This window comes from Takifugu rubripes, chromosome 9, assembly GCF_901000725.2.
Source record: "Takifugu rubripes chromosome 9, fTakRub1.2, whole genome shotgun sequence".
Taxonomy (NCBI): Eukaryota; Metazoa; Chordata; class Actinopteri; order Tetraodontiformes; family Tetraodontidae; genus Takifugu; species Takifugu rubripes.
This window is the reverse complement of record NC_042293.1, coordinates 14,786,089-14,802,889: the sequence shown is the minus strand read 5'-3', so window position 1 is coordinate 14,802,889 and position 16,801 is coordinate 14,786,089. Positions and strand designations below refer to the sequence as shown.

The 16,801-nt window shown below is 54.3% G+C and overlaps 1 protein-coding gene across 1 annotated transcript; it reads left to right on the top strand.

Moving 5' to 3' along the window:
* Positions 1-429: 429 nt before the first annotated feature.
* lrrk2 (leucine-rich repeat kinase 2) lies at positions 430-16,800 on the top strand. Its single transcript, XM_029842089.1, is given in 54 exon segments — positions 430-956; positions 1,279-1,364; positions 1,826-1,935; positions 2,278-2,366; positions 2,499-2,636; positions 2,705-2,839; positions 2,945-3,115; positions 3,147-3,407; positions 3,602-3,721; positions 3,860-4,020; positions 4,093-4,172; positions 4,273-4,379; positions 4,475-4,604; positions 4,685-4,809; positions 5,133-5,260; positions 5,792-5,936; positions 6,033-6,172; positions 6,347-6,475; positions 6,555-6,725; positions 6,940-6,966; positions 6,968-7,205; positions 7,274-7,462; positions 7,562-7,677; positions 7,738-7,804; positions 7,947-8,143; positions 8,215-8,465; positions 8,541-8,689; positions 8,780-8,873; positions 8,979-9,165; positions 9,327-9,508; positions 9,591-9,814; positions 9,909-10,036; positions 10,153-10,371; positions 10,442-10,643; positions 10,819-10,907; positions 11,000-11,187; positions 11,266-11,420; positions 11,502-11,648; positions 11,893-12,084; positions 12,175-12,315; positions 12,395-12,507; positions 12,582-12,772; positions 12,853-13,013; positions 13,087-13,257; positions 13,342-13,442; positions 13,526-13,720; positions 14,439-14,632; positions 14,718-14,790; positions 14,856-15,046; positions 15,155-15,307; positions 15,564-15,760; positions 16,248-16,316; positions 16,390-16,521; positions 16,654-16,800. Coding segments are annotated over 54 exon segments (7,887 nt in total). The 5' UTR covers positions 430-820; the 3' UTR covers positions 16,656-16,800.
* Position 16,801: the final 1 nt, after the last annotated feature.

Here is a 16,801-nt window from a genome sequence, read left to right as displayed (position 1 = left end):
TAGTAGAAGCATTCACCTAAAATCACCTTAGCTGCAGGTGAGGAGATGCGATAAAAGAACATGAGATTTATGCGTTTTGAGGAGAAAAAATGAAAATAAAACATGTACTCACTAGACAGACGAGATCCTACATAACTATTATTAACTTTGGACGGTTTTTAACTGATTTGTATGCATTTTAATCAATAATATACAGTATATATAGAGAAAGAAAGAAATCTGGCTCTCTGGCGCCCTCCTGTGGACAATGTGCTTATTGTTTCACATTCAACTTGGTTTAACTGAGGTTTCCACTTGTGTAACATTCAATACTCAAATGCTATATAAGAAAGACTACCATTTAGTTGCATTAATTTTTCAAACATTGTGATATGAAGTTTTGGACCGCACTCGTAAGTCGGTTCCGTAAAGAGCCGAACATCCGGAGTCCCAAAGTGGCTCCGCGGCGGTGATTTATTTCCAGTTTCCTCCAGTCCGCAGGAGTCATGTGATCAGAGCGGAGGAACACGCCTCTCGGACACAATCTGTCCCACAAAGACGCCAACATCGGAGGAATGCTGTCCTCCGGGGAAAGTTAGCCGAGATCGGAACCGAAACTCCGCCGCTTCCCTAATCCGCACAGTAGCAGTGTGAGGTGAGGTAAGAGCTAACATTCACAAGCATGATGCAACGGCAGGGGTGAGTACAGGAGCTGCCCCACAGTTGCCCCTCCGTGCACATGTCGCCATGCTGCAGCCGTGGGGCCGAGCGGACGGTGTCGGTTCCGACAGGCCCGCGCTGCTGTGACAGCTAACCGGGGAATAAACGCTTACCCGAGAAGATGGTCAACAGGGAGGAACTGGAGGAACAGCTGAAGAAGCTCCTGGTCCGGCTGAAGAGCCAGCAAGAGGACCGGGAGCTGGGCACCCTGATCCAAATCCTCCAGGACCTTCTGTTCCTGGCGCACACAGACGATGGTAGGAAACACTCACGCGCAAATCTGCGTGGATTCATCCACAAATGTCTCCAAGTTGAGCGGTCCAGTGTCCTCAGGTGGTTCTCAGAGTGTTGCTCTGCCACCAGAAATGCTAAAATCCCCCTGTTTCACCCGACTTATCGGTTTTATTCACTTTGGAATGTGTGTTTAGTTTTGAACAATTGGAAAACTTGTCAAACAGGTCAGATTGTCCCCAGCGTCCACACGCTGGGGACAATCTGACCTGTTTGACCTTGTGTGGACGGTGTGGACGACGGAACCTGGAGCATCTGATTCTTCATTTCATCTCTTTTTCTTCTCAGCTGCTGAACTGTTTGAAGACAAAGACGTCCACGTGTCCCTGACGCTGGTGCTGTCGTCCTACGTCCACAGTCGAGGCGTCCAGCAGGTACTCTCCATCCACCTTTACCTGTCCTGCTGCCAGCGCTCCGCCGTCCCTTTGTGATGTGCACGTGTTTAACCTGGGGACACAGGTGGACGACAGGTCTCAGGTATCGGTGTGAGCAGGGACCAACGTCCCCCCCCCTCCAGCACCGCCACAGTCCGCTCCACTTCCTGGTTCTTGCCGCCCAGCAGGACCAGACGTCCTTGTTCACATCCCGGGAATTTTCACTGCGTATTTCTTGTGAAAAAGCATGAGGAAGTGATGCGGACTCGTCCTCGGCGGTGGGGAATGCCGCCACTCGTCCTTATCAGACGTGCGCACAGGTGTGAGGCTCTGCCTGACGCAGCTCGTTTACGGCGCCGCGTGACTGAGCGCCGAACCCGAGGCTGATTCAGCCGCTCGGCCCAGACGGGCCGGGGGCGTCCTCGCCTGTGCGCTCACCTCTGGCGCTGTGTGTGTGACAGGTGGGCTGGTCGCTGCTCTGCCGGCTGATGGAAATCTGCCCCGACACGCTGGGGCGCCTCACCGCCGCCCTGGAGGCAGCCCGGGACTGGGAGGTGCTGGGAGTGCACAGGTAAGCAGGGCCCGGGTTGACTGGGTCCGAGCGGCGCTGCTGGTGGGCTCGCTCGTGCGCGGGCCTGCTACACGTTATGTAAATGGGGTTCTGGGAGTTTCCAGAGCAGCATGAAAGCAGCACCGCTGGCGTGTCGGTGGGTTTTCAGTTCTTCTTCGGTGCTTCTCGATGGGCCACTTTGCCTTTTTTTGCCCCCGTTTTTCCCCCCTGAGGTTATTTCAGTTCCTCTGCCTGTTCCTCTCTTCTGCTCTCGAATGAAACTCAGTTTAATTAACCTTTCTTCACTCTTTTATACGACATAGTTGTTCCTCGGCTAAAGCTTTGGGTGTTTGTCCTGTTCAGGTTGATTCTGAAGGTTCTGGCCCAGTACAGAGCGGACTGTAAGGTGACCACGGTGGGCCTCAGAGCCCTGGCCCTGCTGCTCAGATCAGGTGCGTGACGCTACAGGAAGGAAGGGCTAACTTCCTGCGGGGGGGTTTCCCCTGTGTGGGCGAACCTCCACAGTAAAGTTCCCAACTCGTCACCAAACGCGTGACAGAACCGGCGTTTCCCCCCACGTTTAGACGCCGTGCCGCCGCTGCTGATGGAGGACCAGCGTGAGGACGTGCTGGGCCTGGTGGTCCAGGCCATGAAGATGCTCCCCACCAACGAGGAGGTGCAGCTGCACGGCTGTGGCGCTCTGCGGCTCCTCCTGGAAACAGGTCAGGCTGCTCTCAAAGGGGTCTGGAACTGGGCAGGTCCAGCTGACCAAAGCTTCCTGTGTCTCCAGTGGGTGAAGACCTCCTGGTGGAGTTTGTGGAGAACCAGGATCACGTGGTGGTTCTGGCGGCTCTGCAGAGATTTCTGGACAACCCGGAGCTGCTCCTGCAGGGCCTGAAGGTGCTGCTCCCGCTGGCCCGGCCTGGTAATTCCCTTCGTGTTGGTATGGTTAAGTAAGAGAGGTCGTTTGAATCATCGCTTTCACGTCTTCCTCCATTCCTTATTTACCACGGTTTATTTGTGGCATCAGCACCAGATGATGACATGGCCGAACCCCCGCTGGAGGAGAAACTGGGAGCTGCTGCAGTGAATTTGATGTCTCGGCTGTTGTCCACGCAGCCTTTTTCAGAAAGAAACGCGGTTACACAGTTCCAGCTGGAGCTAATTCAGAAGCTGCTTCCAGACAGCAGCTCAGATGTGTGATGCAGCACAATGAGAAGGGACTTTCTGAGCTCCTCTTCCTCCTCAGAGTCTCTCCCTCACGTCTCAGAACACATTTATTAGCTTTTTAGATACTGTGAATACGTGGTATAATGCTAACCATTGCAGATTTGCTAATGTGTTGAAACCTCCCCCCACAGTCAGTAATGTGGAGGTCCTGATGTCAGGGGGCGTTCGCTGCTACAGCGTGATCATCGCTGCCATGGACGCCTTCCCCGAGCTGGAGGACCTGCAGGAGACGGCCTGCTGGCTCTTCAGAATGTTTACATCAGGTCTGATCCAAACCATCGTCAACGCTAAAATCTGTAGAATAGGATTCTGCTCGCACATCTTTAAATATTGAAATATGCGAATCAGACTTTAATAAGCGAACTTCCTGTGATATCAGTCCAAAAGTGTTTGGATTTGACCCGGCTGAGGGTCTGAGTTCTGACCCAGAGTGTGTTTGGGTGGTCTCGCCTCACAGAGAGTTACTACAACATCCTGGTTCACAACGGCGTCCAGAGGGTGGCGGCCAGGGCCTGTCGGAGGTTCCCCCACAACGGCCGACTGCAGGCTGCTGCTCTGTCCTGCCTGGCTGATCTCAGTGAGGGCACGCACACACGCGCACACACACACACACACACACACACACACACACACACACACACACACACACACACACACACACACACACACACACACACACACACAGCGCGGTGACCACAGGTGTGTCTCCTGCCAGCTGCAACCATCGTGCAGAACAAAGCCGTGGCCGAGCAGGGTCTGGAGGAGGGCGAGGAGGAGGAGCAGAGGGGAGTAGAGCAGGTGGAGGACGTGGGCCTGGGCTGGATGGAGGCCTGCTGCACGGCGCTGGACCTCCACGCCGCAGAGCCGGCCGTTCAGGTGAGCAGAACCTCCTCGGAGCCTGGGCTGGGATCCAGCAGGACCCTGGTTAACGGTCTTGTGCTGCCTCAGGAGGCTGCCAGTTGGGCCGTTCACAGTCTGCTGCTGCACGGAGCGGGCCTGAAGCCTTCAGAAGAAGAACAGGACCAGAGGTACACGTGTGGGATGGCGACTGTAACCTGCAGAAAGTCCAGTTCCAGAGGGGTGATCCCATGTCAGGCTTATTTCATGGAAACGTGTGGTTGCTTCCAGGACTCCTGTTCACAGGCAGCTGATGGCGGCCATGTTGCTCCACTCCTCGTCTCCCTGTGTGTTTAAAGCCGCCACCAGCGCCATTTACACCCTCATCCAACACGACAGTGAGTGACCCTGAGAGACGAGACCTCTGAGCAGCTCCCACCGAGCGTTTGAGGCTCCTCAACTGGCGGTTACACAACATTTGCTGCGTTTGCAGGTCGAATGCGTCCGCTGCTGCTGTCCAGCGGTCTCCACGTCAACGTGGTGGAGATGATGAAGAGACACTCCGACTCGGCGGAAGTCTCCATCAGCGCCTGTAAGCTGCTCAGCCTGCTCTTCCAGGGAAGGTGAGCCTGAAGAAAAGATTCTTTCCTCATTTTATCCCGTGAATTTTCTGGATATTTGGAGTCTTTCTCTCGTCCTGCAGGACAGCCAGTCTGGATGAGCTGAACATGATCATGAGTCAGATCCTCTGCACCATCAAGACCCACAACTTTAAGCCAGAGGTTCAGCTGGAGACTCTGCAGGCCAGTCTGGTCCTGCTCTACCCTGGTGGGCCAAACCTTTAAGCCCTTTAGTCACCAGAACTGCACAGACTTTCATCTCATTAGCTCTTTTCTCTCAGTCTGAACATCTTCTTTTATTTATGGCTCTTTAGGGAACTCTGATTCTGATATAATTTCCACTGGAAACAATCATTTTGTTGTCTTTTTGTGTGTTCTAATTATTGGGAGCATTGCTTCATTAGCTCCCAGCTCTGCGTTTGTGAGACTCCGATCAGATTAGTTTTAGATAACGGAGCACTTGTTTCCCTGTTTGTGTATTTTGCTGCTCTTTTTGACCTCCTCAGTCTCCTTCCTGTGTGAACTCCCCAGACAGGAGTTTGAGGGAGCACGGCGTCTCTGTGGCAGATCCTGACATGGCCGACGTGTCGCTGAAGGTCCTGAAGAACCAGTGCGTGCTGGAAGGAGCTCACACCCTCTACCTGGAGGTTCTCAACAGGGTATCAACATACGAGATCCGATACTTCCTCCGTGTTCTGTGTCAAAATGCATGGTTTTTTAATCAAGATTAACTGGCTGTAAAGTCCTAGAAATGCTTTAATTCTCCTGTAATGGGCCCGTGTGGCTTGTTAACTAATGTGAAAATCAAATCATGGGGGATTTCATGTCATGAAAGCAGCCATGAGTATACAGGCGATTCCCAGAGCCATATTAGTCTGTTCCAGTCTATTTTTGCGTAGTGGTGTAAAAATAGCTAATCATTTCTTATACAAATTAAACGGCCATTCTGTCAGCGAAGAATGCATAACATTGTCCTGCAACCGTGACATCGGAAGGATGAAGGCCTGATGCATCGTATCTTCAAAAAAGCCACACATTTAAACACAAGTATAAATGAAACGCTGCACAATTCCTGTTCCTCAAACGCTAATCGGTGTTCTGCATTTATCTCTCCAATAGTGGTTCCTTATCTGGAGATGAATATCTGATTATTACAGTTAAACAGTCCCCCTTTTCTGCTGTCTATACAGTTCATCAGCAGCTCGGTGATCCAGAGAACCGGCCTGAAGGTTCTGTCCGCCCTAGCTGACTGTTCGGGAGCAGTGGACCTGCTCTGCCAGCAGGGGGCGATAGACACCGTCCTCCATACACTACAGATGTTCCCGAGGGAACGGGGTATGTTACACCTTTTAAAACCCCAAATCACTTTATGTTGCTTTTGGATGGCCAGGGTTTCATTCAGAGATTACATCACTTTTCATGTCCTTGTAGAGATACACTACTGGGGCTTCACCCTGCTCAACTACCTCGTGACCAAGAAGAAACTGTCCAGGATGATTGTGCCCGTTCTGGCCTCCGTTTTAGTGGCTTCGCTCGTCCAGTACAGAGAGGACAGAGAGATGACCCTGAAGGTGACCTGACTGACATTTTCTTCTCAGTATTATGAGCCAGCCCTTGAAAATACCCTAAAATACCCTAAAGCGATCAGTGTTGTCAGTGTGTGCACAAAGTGTCAGTGAAATGTGCTCGACGTCTTGGATTTTGCTGGGTTTATTTTCCAACATCCTGGTCCTTGGGTCCTGCAGAGCTTCCAGGTGGCTTTAAGGATGCTGGACGCATGTCCCGGATCAGCTGCTGAACTACAGAGAGAAGATTTTGACAGGCAAATCTTCCAGCAGCTCCGAGAGGACACCCCTGACCCCATCAACTACCCAGTCAGTGGCATCTTTTTCTGACCCTTTCTACACGGATTGTGTTTGATTTCACATGCCAGCGTTCCTCCTTCCCCGTCAGCTGCGTAAGGCGGTGTGTCTGGCTCTGTTTAAAATGTGGTGCGACGCGGCGCTGCACCACAGCATGCTGGAGAAGGCCTGCGCGGACAGGGACACCACCATGGCCGAGTGTCTCATCGAGCTGGGCGCCGACATCAACGCCAAGACCAAGTCGGAATCTCTCATCTACCAGGTCGGAACAGGGTTTCAAACAACCCCAAACCTAACGTTGGAGTTGTGTTAACGTGTGTGTGTGTGTCCAGGTATTTTGACTCAGCCAATTTTGTCTAGAATTCATCGTCTCGGCTGATATGTTGGAAATTGAACTGTCTGTAGATATTCCCGTATGAGCAGGGTTATCAGTAGCGTGACCATCGGTTCCTAACCACGGACTCGGCTGTCATCAGGTATGCGAGAGGGGGGGGGCCCCTCGAGCTGGTGGAGCTCCTGGTCAGCCGAGGTGCCCACGAGCAACACCTCCGGAGGGCACTGGCTGTGAGCGTGAAGCTGGCAGACGGCCCGGCGGTCATCCTTCTGCTGGCTCGTCTGGGCCTGGACCTCAACAACAGCGCGCTCTGCCTGGGGGGGTTCAGACTGGGCCGCCTGGATGCCGGCTGGCTGGGCCCCCTCTTGGCCGAAAGAAGAAGAGCGCACAGTCTCCGTTACATCAGCAGTGAGCAAGAGTTCCCCTCTTCTCCTTTTCGGTTGTCCAGGTCCTGACTCTCCTGCTCCGTCCTTCAGGTAAAGCTGTGAAGCTGGCGAGATACATTCAGTCGTTCCAGAGGTCCAGGAGCCACAGCGGCCTGCTGAGGTCTCCGGCCGACCCCTGTCTGACCTCTGGCTACATCTCCGAGGAGAGCGACGACTCCAGCTTCAGCTTCGTCTCCATGGACGAGGGGCAGATTTTCAACGACGACATGGAGAGCGATGGTGAGTGGCCTGCGAGCAGACGCGACCCGCCTCCTCCGCCTGACTTGGCTCCAGCGGTTTTACAGCTTCGGTGATGTCGGCCTGTGGTCTCTTTTGAAGGCAGCGACTCTCTGCCTGGATTTCTGTCTCCAAAGCTGCACAACAACTCAACAGAGGACCTGCAGGTGGCGCCCTTGAGGAGGGGGCAGGGCCGTCAGCGACACCCCAGCGCGGAGGTACAGCCTTCCCACTGCCAGCCGGGGTCCTTCACTGTTGACTGTGCTGTTTTTCCCCAGAATGGCCAAACGGGGGCTGAAGCCTGCGAGTCCTCACAGAAGCGATACGGAAGGTCGGCGCAAAAAGGTAATTTGGCTTTATTTTCCCTCGGATTCACCAGCCGGAGGAGAAGGGTGACGTTTGTCGAGCACGTGCTGGTGCTTACGTTGGAGATGTTCTTCGTGTAACGGACGGTTCCAGACGTAGACAGAATTAATCTGCTGCTCAGGTTTTCGACCCGGGGAGAGTCCTGCTGCTCTGCCTCGAGTGCAGGACCGGATCCACCTCCTGGACCTGTCCGGTAACGAGTTGGACTCTCTGTCCTGTCTGCTGGACGACGGTGTGGTCCAGCAGCAGCTCGGGCATCTCCTCCGTCTGGACCTGAGCCACAACAGCCTGCAGGAGTTCCCCCCTCCTCTCTGTCAGGTGCCGCGTCCGACGCTTGAATCGGCAACAGATGAGCGGACAAATGAAAACCGAGTTTAAATCGTTTGCAGAGTTTAAGGAGTCTGACTCGGCTGGACCTGCAGGGGAACCAGCTGCAGTCGCTGCCGGTGGAGCTGCTGTCTCTGCTGTCGCTCAACACGCTCAACATCTCCCGCAACTGCGTGGGCCCCCAGCTGACCTTCGACCCCGCCGTCGCTTGCCCGTCGCTGCGGCACCTCAACCTGTCCTTCAACAAAATCGCAGCGTTCCCTCACGGGCTGAGTCACGCCGGGAGTCAGCTGGAGGAGCTGTGCTTGGAAGGGTGAGTGTGGTGCTGGAATCAGGGCCGTTTCCTTCAGACGAGCGCGTGGGAATAATGAGGAGCTTCTCTTTCCAGGAACTGTATCGCTGAGCTTTGTGTCCCGCTGAGCCTCCCGGAGATCAAGCTGCTCGACGTGAGCAAGAACAACCTGGAGGTGGTTTCCCCAGGTTTCCTGACTGGCTGCCCCAAACTGGAGACTCTCAACCTCTCTGTGAATCAGATCTGTGAGTGCGGAGGGGTTGGAACTCTGGGACATTCCGGGAATCCCAGAATGACTCGGCTGATGTCACAATCCTTGCACTTTTTTTCCCCAGGCTCTTTATTGCATCTCTCCTCCAAAATCACCACACTGAAGCTGGCCAACAACAACTTCACCGAGGTTTCCAAGGCTATACTCTGCCTCCCAAAGTGAGTCAACGCCCTGATGCAACGTTCCGGCCCGTTCCGGCCCAATGAAACCCGTTGTGAAGCAGTTCTGGGAGGGATGTTGATTCTCTCTCTTTCTCCGCCCAGTTTGAGGTCAGTGGATATGAGGACCAACAAGATCGCGGCCCTGCCCGGTCCTGCCTGCTGGGAGTCCAGCAACCTGCGAGAGCTCATGTTCAGCCAGAACTGCATCAAGCATCTGGAGCTGAGCGGACCGGTCCACAAATGGGCCCGACTGGAGAAACTCCACCTGAGCGACAATAAACTCTCTGAAGTAAAGAAGAGAAACTTCAACATCTTTCTCTTTTTCTTCTCTATTCTTGACATTTAGGGATCTTTATACTAAATAACTCCTGCACCTGTTATTAATAAGCAGTGGTAATTAGTCAGGATTATCAGAACCAGGACGCTGAGGGATGCCCCATCTCCCCCCAGATCCCTCCCCAGATTGGCCTCTTGGAGGCTCTGAACTCTCTGGATGTGAGTCGGAATGCTGACCTGCACTCCTTCCCTGACGAGATGGGCAAGCTGGGCCGCCTGTGGGACCTGCCGCTGGACGGACTCCGGCTCCAACTGGACCTCAAACTGATTGGCAGCAAGACGAAGGACATTGTCAGGTCTGAGTTCAGCACCTTCTGGCGTCCTCCTGTTCTGTGGGGAAACGGATGGAATCAACCAGGATCCCATCTTGTCCCGTAGATTCCTGCAGCAGCGGCTGAAGAAGGCGGTGCCGTACTACCGCATGAAGCTCATCGTGGTGGGTAATGTGGGCAGCGGGAAGACCACCCTGATCCAAACGCTGATGAAGCTGAAACGCTCCCGGCTGAAGTCCAAGAGCGCCTCCGTTGGCATCGACGTGCAGGACTGGACCATCAAGGACTGGGACAAGAAGAAAATGGTGCTAAACGTTTGGGATTTCTCAGGTGGGTCAGCAGCAGGAGCGCCTGAGTTTTCCCAGTCGTCAGTTTAAGATGCAGGAAAAGATTTGTGGTGCAAACCTCCGTCTCTTCTCTGCAGGTGGGGAGGAATTGAGTGGCTCTCATCCTCACTTCCTGACCTCCAGAGCCCTCTACCTGGTGGTGTACAACCTCAGCAGGGGAGCCAGCCAGGTGGACGCCCTCAAACCTTGGCTCTTCAACATCAAAGTGAGCCAGTTTTACATTTTTTGCTTTGTTATTGTAACGGTGCGAGTTAGGTGATAATGCAGCTGTCCAGAAGAGGGCGGCGGTGAGCTTTGTGACAGTCTGGCTGCTTCCTTCAGGCCGTAGCTCCTCTGTCTCCCGTCATCCTGGTTGGAACCCACACAGACATGAGTGATGAGCTGCAACTTCAGGCCTGCCTGAACAAGATCCGGGAGGAGCTGCTGAGCCACCAGAGCTTCCCCACCATCAGAGACTACTACATGGTCTCCGCCTCCGAAGACTCCGACGCCCTGACCAAGCTCCGCAAGGCCATCGCCAGGGAGGTGACCAACTTCAAGGTAGAGAGGAACGTATCTGAAGTGAATCCAGCCGCTCTCTTCCTCTCTTACGTCAACACCATCTTCCCAGATCCAGGGTCAGCCTGTGATGGGCCAGTTGGTTCCAGACAGCTACGTGGAGCTGGAGCGTCGGGTTCTGCAGGAGCGGGCCAGGGTTCCCCCAGAGTTCCCCGTCCTTGGGCACCACGAAGTGCTTCAGCTCGTCCAGGAGAGTCAGCTGCAGCTGGAGGAGGCGGAGCTGCAGCACGCCATCCACTTCCTCAGTGAAGCTGGTCAGAACTTTTACGCGTTGTTTTTCCTTTTTGAAGGGAAACAAATCAATTTGGTGACTGGAATCACTTCCTCTGACGTAAACGTTCATCCAGGATGAGGTCCACTGCTGCAGTTGGCCACGCAGCGGCGCAGCTCTTTGGCTTTCAGATCTCATGCGGTTGTTTTTCCCGGCAGGAGTTCTGCTGCACTTTGACGATCCTGCGCTTCAGCTCCAGGACCTTTACTTTATCGACCCCCAGTGGTTGTGCCACATCATATCTCAGGTGACACACCGTTCATTAACACCCTTATGCCCCTTTATCTTCTACAGTACCGAAGCTTCCTTAGATGTTAGTCTGACGTGTTCTGCGTGCAGAAACTGACCCTGAAGAGCTGCGGGTTCTGGGAGCCTCCCAAAGGCGTCATCCAGCGCTCGCTGGTGGAGAAGTTCCTGTCTGAGACAAAATGTTTCCCCAAGAGTCACATGACGCAGTTCTTCAAACTGCTGGAGAAGTTTCAGATCGCTCTTCCCTTCGGCGAGGACCAGCTGCTGGTGCCCAGCAGGTGGGAACACGGTCGCAGCTTCAGATGTCTCGGTTTAAATGTAGGGGGGGAAATATAAATATGGTTTTTTTGTTCCAGTTTGTCCAAACACAGACCGGTGATTGAGCTGCCTCACTGCGAGAACTCGGAGGTGATTGTGCGCCTGTACGAGATGCCGTACTTCCCCATGGATTACTGGTCTCGCCAAATCAGTCGACTGCTGGAGTTTTCTTCTTACTTGCTTTCTGGAAGAGGTGCAACCATCAGAGATCCGACTCCTTGTCTTCTCCAGACCTAAAGCGCATAAACTGAAGTGTTTTGCTGTGTGTGATCAGAAAAACCGGTGCGCCCCAACCGGATCTACTGGAGGAGAGGGGTGTACCTGAGCTGGTCTCCTGACGCCTACTGCCTGGTGGAGGCTGCGTCTGTGGAGGATAACCCGTCCAGCTTTGTCAGGATAACTGTGCCGTCCTCACAAAAAGGTGCCGCTTTAAATAGGTCAATCAAACCCAACCTCTTGAAGACCTCTGAAAATCTCTTCATTAAGACGAGATAATAAATTCCAGCACACAAGAGTGTAAAATTATACCTCGTGACACTGAAACCAATCCAGAAACTATTAGCTTTAATAGCATTATTGTGCTGCTATTAAACATCCCACCAAAGGGGGCGCTGTCTGATCATATTGGGGTCAGGGCATAGCTGTGAACATCTTCTCCCCGGCAGGACGGGTGCTGCTGGGTCAGGTGGTGGATCACATCGACTCCCTGCTGGACGAGTGGTTCCCCGGCCTGCTGAGCACCAATATGCACGGCACCGGAGAGGCAATGCTGAAGAAGTGGGCGCTCTACAGTTTTGAGGATGGACAGGAGTGGAGCAAGATCCTGCTGGACGACCTCTGTTCTCATCTGGACACCGGTGCCTAAATCACATCTGTTAACGTCTTCTGTGGCTTCTGTGTCTGCGGCTTCTCATCATCCCACGTCTCCATCCTGTCCTCAATCCAAGATTTCCTGCTGGTGGACAAAGAGGACCCTCGCTGCACACTTCCCATCGCTCAGATTGCTCCAGACCTGGTGCTGAGCGACCAGCCTGCAGGCCTGATGCTGGACAGCGACGAGCTCCACGTTGACCTATCCAAGCGCCTGGGTGCGCCTGGCACATGTTTCTATACTTGTGAAGACATCGCTGCTCTTTTCTGATGGCGCCTCGTGTCTGGTGTTGACAGGCGGCGGCGGCTTTGGGACCGTCTATCGGGGCGTCTACAGAAACGAGGACGTAGCGGTGAAAGTGTTCAACAATCACGCGTCTGAGCTCTACATCTTCCGGCTCCTGAGACAGGTGCGCCGTTTAAACCTGTTGTTGTGCTAATAAAGTCACAACCCGGGTTTTCTCTTCCACGTTTCCCCCCTCAGGAGTTGGTGGTGTTGAGCCACCTCCGTCACCCGAGCCTGGTGGGCCTGCTGGCCGCCAGCACGGCGGCCCGGGTTCTGGTGATGGAGCTGGCCCTGCGCGGGTCGCTCGACTCTCTGTTTGAACACGAGAACAGCGGCCTCAACCGGAAGCTCCAGCACAGAATCGCCCTGCAGGTGGCCGACGGACTCAGGTGGCGTGGGCTCACATGTTTACTGTTGCTCTGATTCTCCCACAAGAAAGATGTGCAACCTGGCTCTGACCTGTGATCAGGTACCTTCATTCTGCCATGATCATCTACCGGGATCTGAAGCCCCACAACGTGCTGCTCTTCAACCTGAAGACCGACTGTGAGATTATCGCCAAGATCACGGACTACGGCATCGCCCAGCACTGCTGCAGCATGGGAGTGAGGAGCTCCGAGGGGACGCCAGGTCAGCCGCCGCCTCACGCGCCACCCTGGCGCCGAGCACCGGTTGTGATGGCGATTGTTCTGCTGCGCCGCAGGGTTCCGAGCTCCGGAAGTCGCCCGAGGTAACGTGGTGTATAACCAGCAGGCCGACGTCTTCTCCTTCGGACTGCTGCTCTACGACCTGCTGACGTGCGGCGAGCGAATCGCCGATGGTATGAAGTTCCCCAGCGAGTTCGACGAGATTGCAGTACAGCGAAAACTCCCAGGTGAGAAAGCTTTTCCCAAACCGCCCCCCCCCCGTTTCTGGGAAATATCCCAGGTTGCTGAGCTGTTGACGGCCTCGCACGCAGATCCAGTGAAACACTACGGCTGCCCTCCCTGGCCGGGCCTCCAGGTTCTGATGAAGGACTGTCTGAGGGAGAGTCCCCAGAGCCGACCCACCTCTGCTCAGGTGAGGGTGGGGAATGACCAGAGAGGCGGGTCCCTGCGGGGCGGTCCGGCTGACCTCCGGCTGACCTCCCCCGGTGTGTGCAGGTGTTTGACAGGCTGAATTCGGGGGAAATCTTATGCCTGATGAGCGAGCTGGTGGTTCCACGGGTGTCCAACGGCGAGTGCCTCGCGGTCGGCGCCGGCAGCAGCCGCACGGTCTGGCTGGGGGGAGGAAGCAGCGCGCAGAGGCGGGGCTCGGTCACAGCCGTCAACCTCGACACCAGCACGGTCACCACCGAGGTACGGCGTCCGGCGGCTACTGCTGGAGATGAGCTGGCCCATCAGAACCTGCGGCTGGTTGATGATGGCGCCATTTTGTGTTCTTGAAGGAATTATTTGTTTTTACTGTGAGTAACGAACGGAGCAGAAGCGCTGCTGCTGAGGGCCAGAAAACAAGAGGAACGGGAGTGAAAACTGTTCCAGAACAGGGCTTTGCTCCCCGTTTGGTTCATAAAAAGGCACTATTATGCATCATGTGACTGTAATAAATTGGTCACATGATGTCCTGAAAGATTAACTTTAACCCAATAAAGGAATCTTGGCTCAAGGGTCGGGAGGTCAGAGGAAGGACGCGCTCATACAGGAAGCTGTAGCTAAGCCGGTCACTATTTAACACCAAACCTGGCGTTCACTCTGTGCAGGGATACGAGCGTGGCAATGCCGAAAGAAAATAGTTCCCACGTGGAACAGCACGCAACAATGTGTGGATTAACGGACAGACCCAGCAGCCGGCACCATAATTATCTGGCGACACGACGTCTCCGTCGAGAGCGAAAATACTCATTTCTGATTTTGGGGGTGTAATTTTGGGACTGAGAGGGTGGCGCTCTCGGCGGGCTTGTTTACTTCTGAGTTTTAATAACGCTGAAGTGCGTCGTCAACCTTTTTGCTTGATGAATTTAGCGCTCTCGCCATGTTGATGCCGCTCAGGGAGCCGTTGTGTCTCTGAACCCCGCAGGCCATCGACAGCAGCCCCGTCTTGTGTCTCACAACTGTCCAAATCCCAAATGAGACCTCTGACTGGTTGGTGGCGGGCACCCAGTCGGGCTCTTTGCTGCTCGCCAGTACCCAGGACGCATCGACGTGGCACCGCCTGCAGAGCGTCAGAGACGCCGTCACCTCGCTCTACTTCCACGTGCACCCTCGTCGAACGTGAGTGTTCGCCGAGTCGAGCGACCGAGCCAACTCGTATCAAATGACGCGTTTTAAAGTGCTCTCCGTGGGTTGGTTCATTCAGCCAGAGGAAGAGCTACCTGTTGGTCGGCACTGCTGATGGAACCCTCACAGTGTTTGAGGACTCTGTGCTGAAGGTGCGTCTCCAGATTTGTCCTCCTGCGCCTGCTCGTGTCCCAAACATCACGTCTCTCCCCCGCAGCAGGAGGACGGGCAGCCGGTGAAAACCGTCATGGTGGGGCAGGTGGACACGCCCGTGGTGTGTCTGGGCCAGTCGCTGCACTGGCAGGACAGCAGGTGTGTGTGGGCCGGCTGCGGGACCAAGGTCCTGTCCTTCACCGCTGACTACGACCTCAGCAAGACTGTGGACACCAGGCCCAGCACCACGTCTGAGTGAGTCACGGGCAGCGCCGGTGGACGGGAGAGGCAGGAAGTCGGTTCCCCTGAATGTCCCGTGTGTGTGTGTGTGTGTGTGTGTGTGTGTGTGTGTGTGTCCCTCAGGCAGGAGCGCTTGTGGGGCGGAGAAGCGTGTGTGTCTCGGATGGCCGTCGATAAATACGTTTACCTGAGCAAAGCCGTGTCGCCGCTCGTTGAGGTTTGGGATAAGAAAAGTGAGAGGATGGTGGACTCCATCGACTGTGCTCGGGTCATCAGGTACACACACACACACACATACACACACACACTGTTGACCATCTTTCATGTCTCTTTGATGTTTTTTGGTGTTTATAGCTCTCTTGAAAATCCGAAATGCAAACATTTTGTCGGCCTCTTTGAAACAGTTGCTTCCTGATTAACAAAAGATCCGAGTTCTGAAATAACTTCCGTGCAGAAACAATGGAGCCTGAGGCCGTCTGCATAAATGTAAAGCTGGCGTGAAGGTGACGTGGCCGCTGCCGTGTTTCTGCAGACCCGAGTCCGGCCGACCCATGGAGGGCTCGCCGTCCTGGGCCCGCGTGAAGGCCCTGCTGGTGCAGAGCGCTGCAGCTCTCTGGATCGGCACCAGGGGGGGCTACTTGCTGCTGGTGGAGCTCTCCAAGCATCAGCCTCTGCAGGTCATCGGGCCCCACTGCGACTCGGTCCGCTGCATCGCGCCCGCACTCATCGGTGAGATGTTTCCTGCCTACTGTCAGACCTGAGCTGGTAAACTTAAAATATGGGATTTTATATCTCTTATTGGACAGAAAAGACTTGAATGTAGGGTTCAGAGACCTTTCAAGCACCAGAAATGAGGCAGCAAAAGGGAAGAGAAAGTGCCTGAAGAACCGGTGGAACCAGAACGACAGGTGGAAGACGGGTTATCAGTGTCTAGTTATATGGGCTAAAATAACTTTAGTGGCATCAGAATTTGTTCCAAATGATATTTTTCTATGATTTCTATGATTGACGGCTCCAGTTACATTTCAACACATTTGAACACTCTTCAGGATTCTCGCAGCCTCCCAGCGCCGCTGCCTGGATCAGAACCGCCTCCCACCCAGAACTTTGGCTCCGATTTGCATAAGAATGTGGAATGACCATTTATGATTCGGATCATTTCCTGGTTGAACCTCTTCATCGCACCCCGAGACGTTAACCCCCGCTTCTCTTTCAGGGACACTGAACTGGAAGAAGGTGGTGCTGGTTCTGGGTCGGAGACGCCCGCGGGCAGAGGACGTGTCCGGTGAGTCTGAGGTCTGCACGTTTGTTGTGAGCTCGGCAGCTTTTCTCCCTTCTAAACGCGGCTGCGCTGTCAGACGAGGACTCGGTGCTGACGGTGTGGAGCAGCATGCTGCCCATGGAGGTGAAGCACCTGCAGAGACTCTGCGGCAAGAGAGAGCAGCTGGCCGTCCGCATGAGGGAGCAGTTCCAGGCTGAGAATCCAGTTTGTATGTATTTTATTCTTTCATTAAAATAACTTTTTTTTATCTTCCGTTTTGTCATTTTAGTTAACGAAGCTGAAAACCTCATCTTTACCACCAGTAAAGGAGCATAATCAGTGTTTATGTTGGTTCCTGCAGGACGTCGGTGGGACTGGACCAGGGAAGCCCCCCCCCCCCCCGAGGAGCCACCACGCACCAGCCGAGACGTCACCTTTCGCCACATCGAGCACCTCAGTTTGTTGTCAAACGCGAGGAATCTTTGCAGGGGGAGAAACTTTTTTCCAAG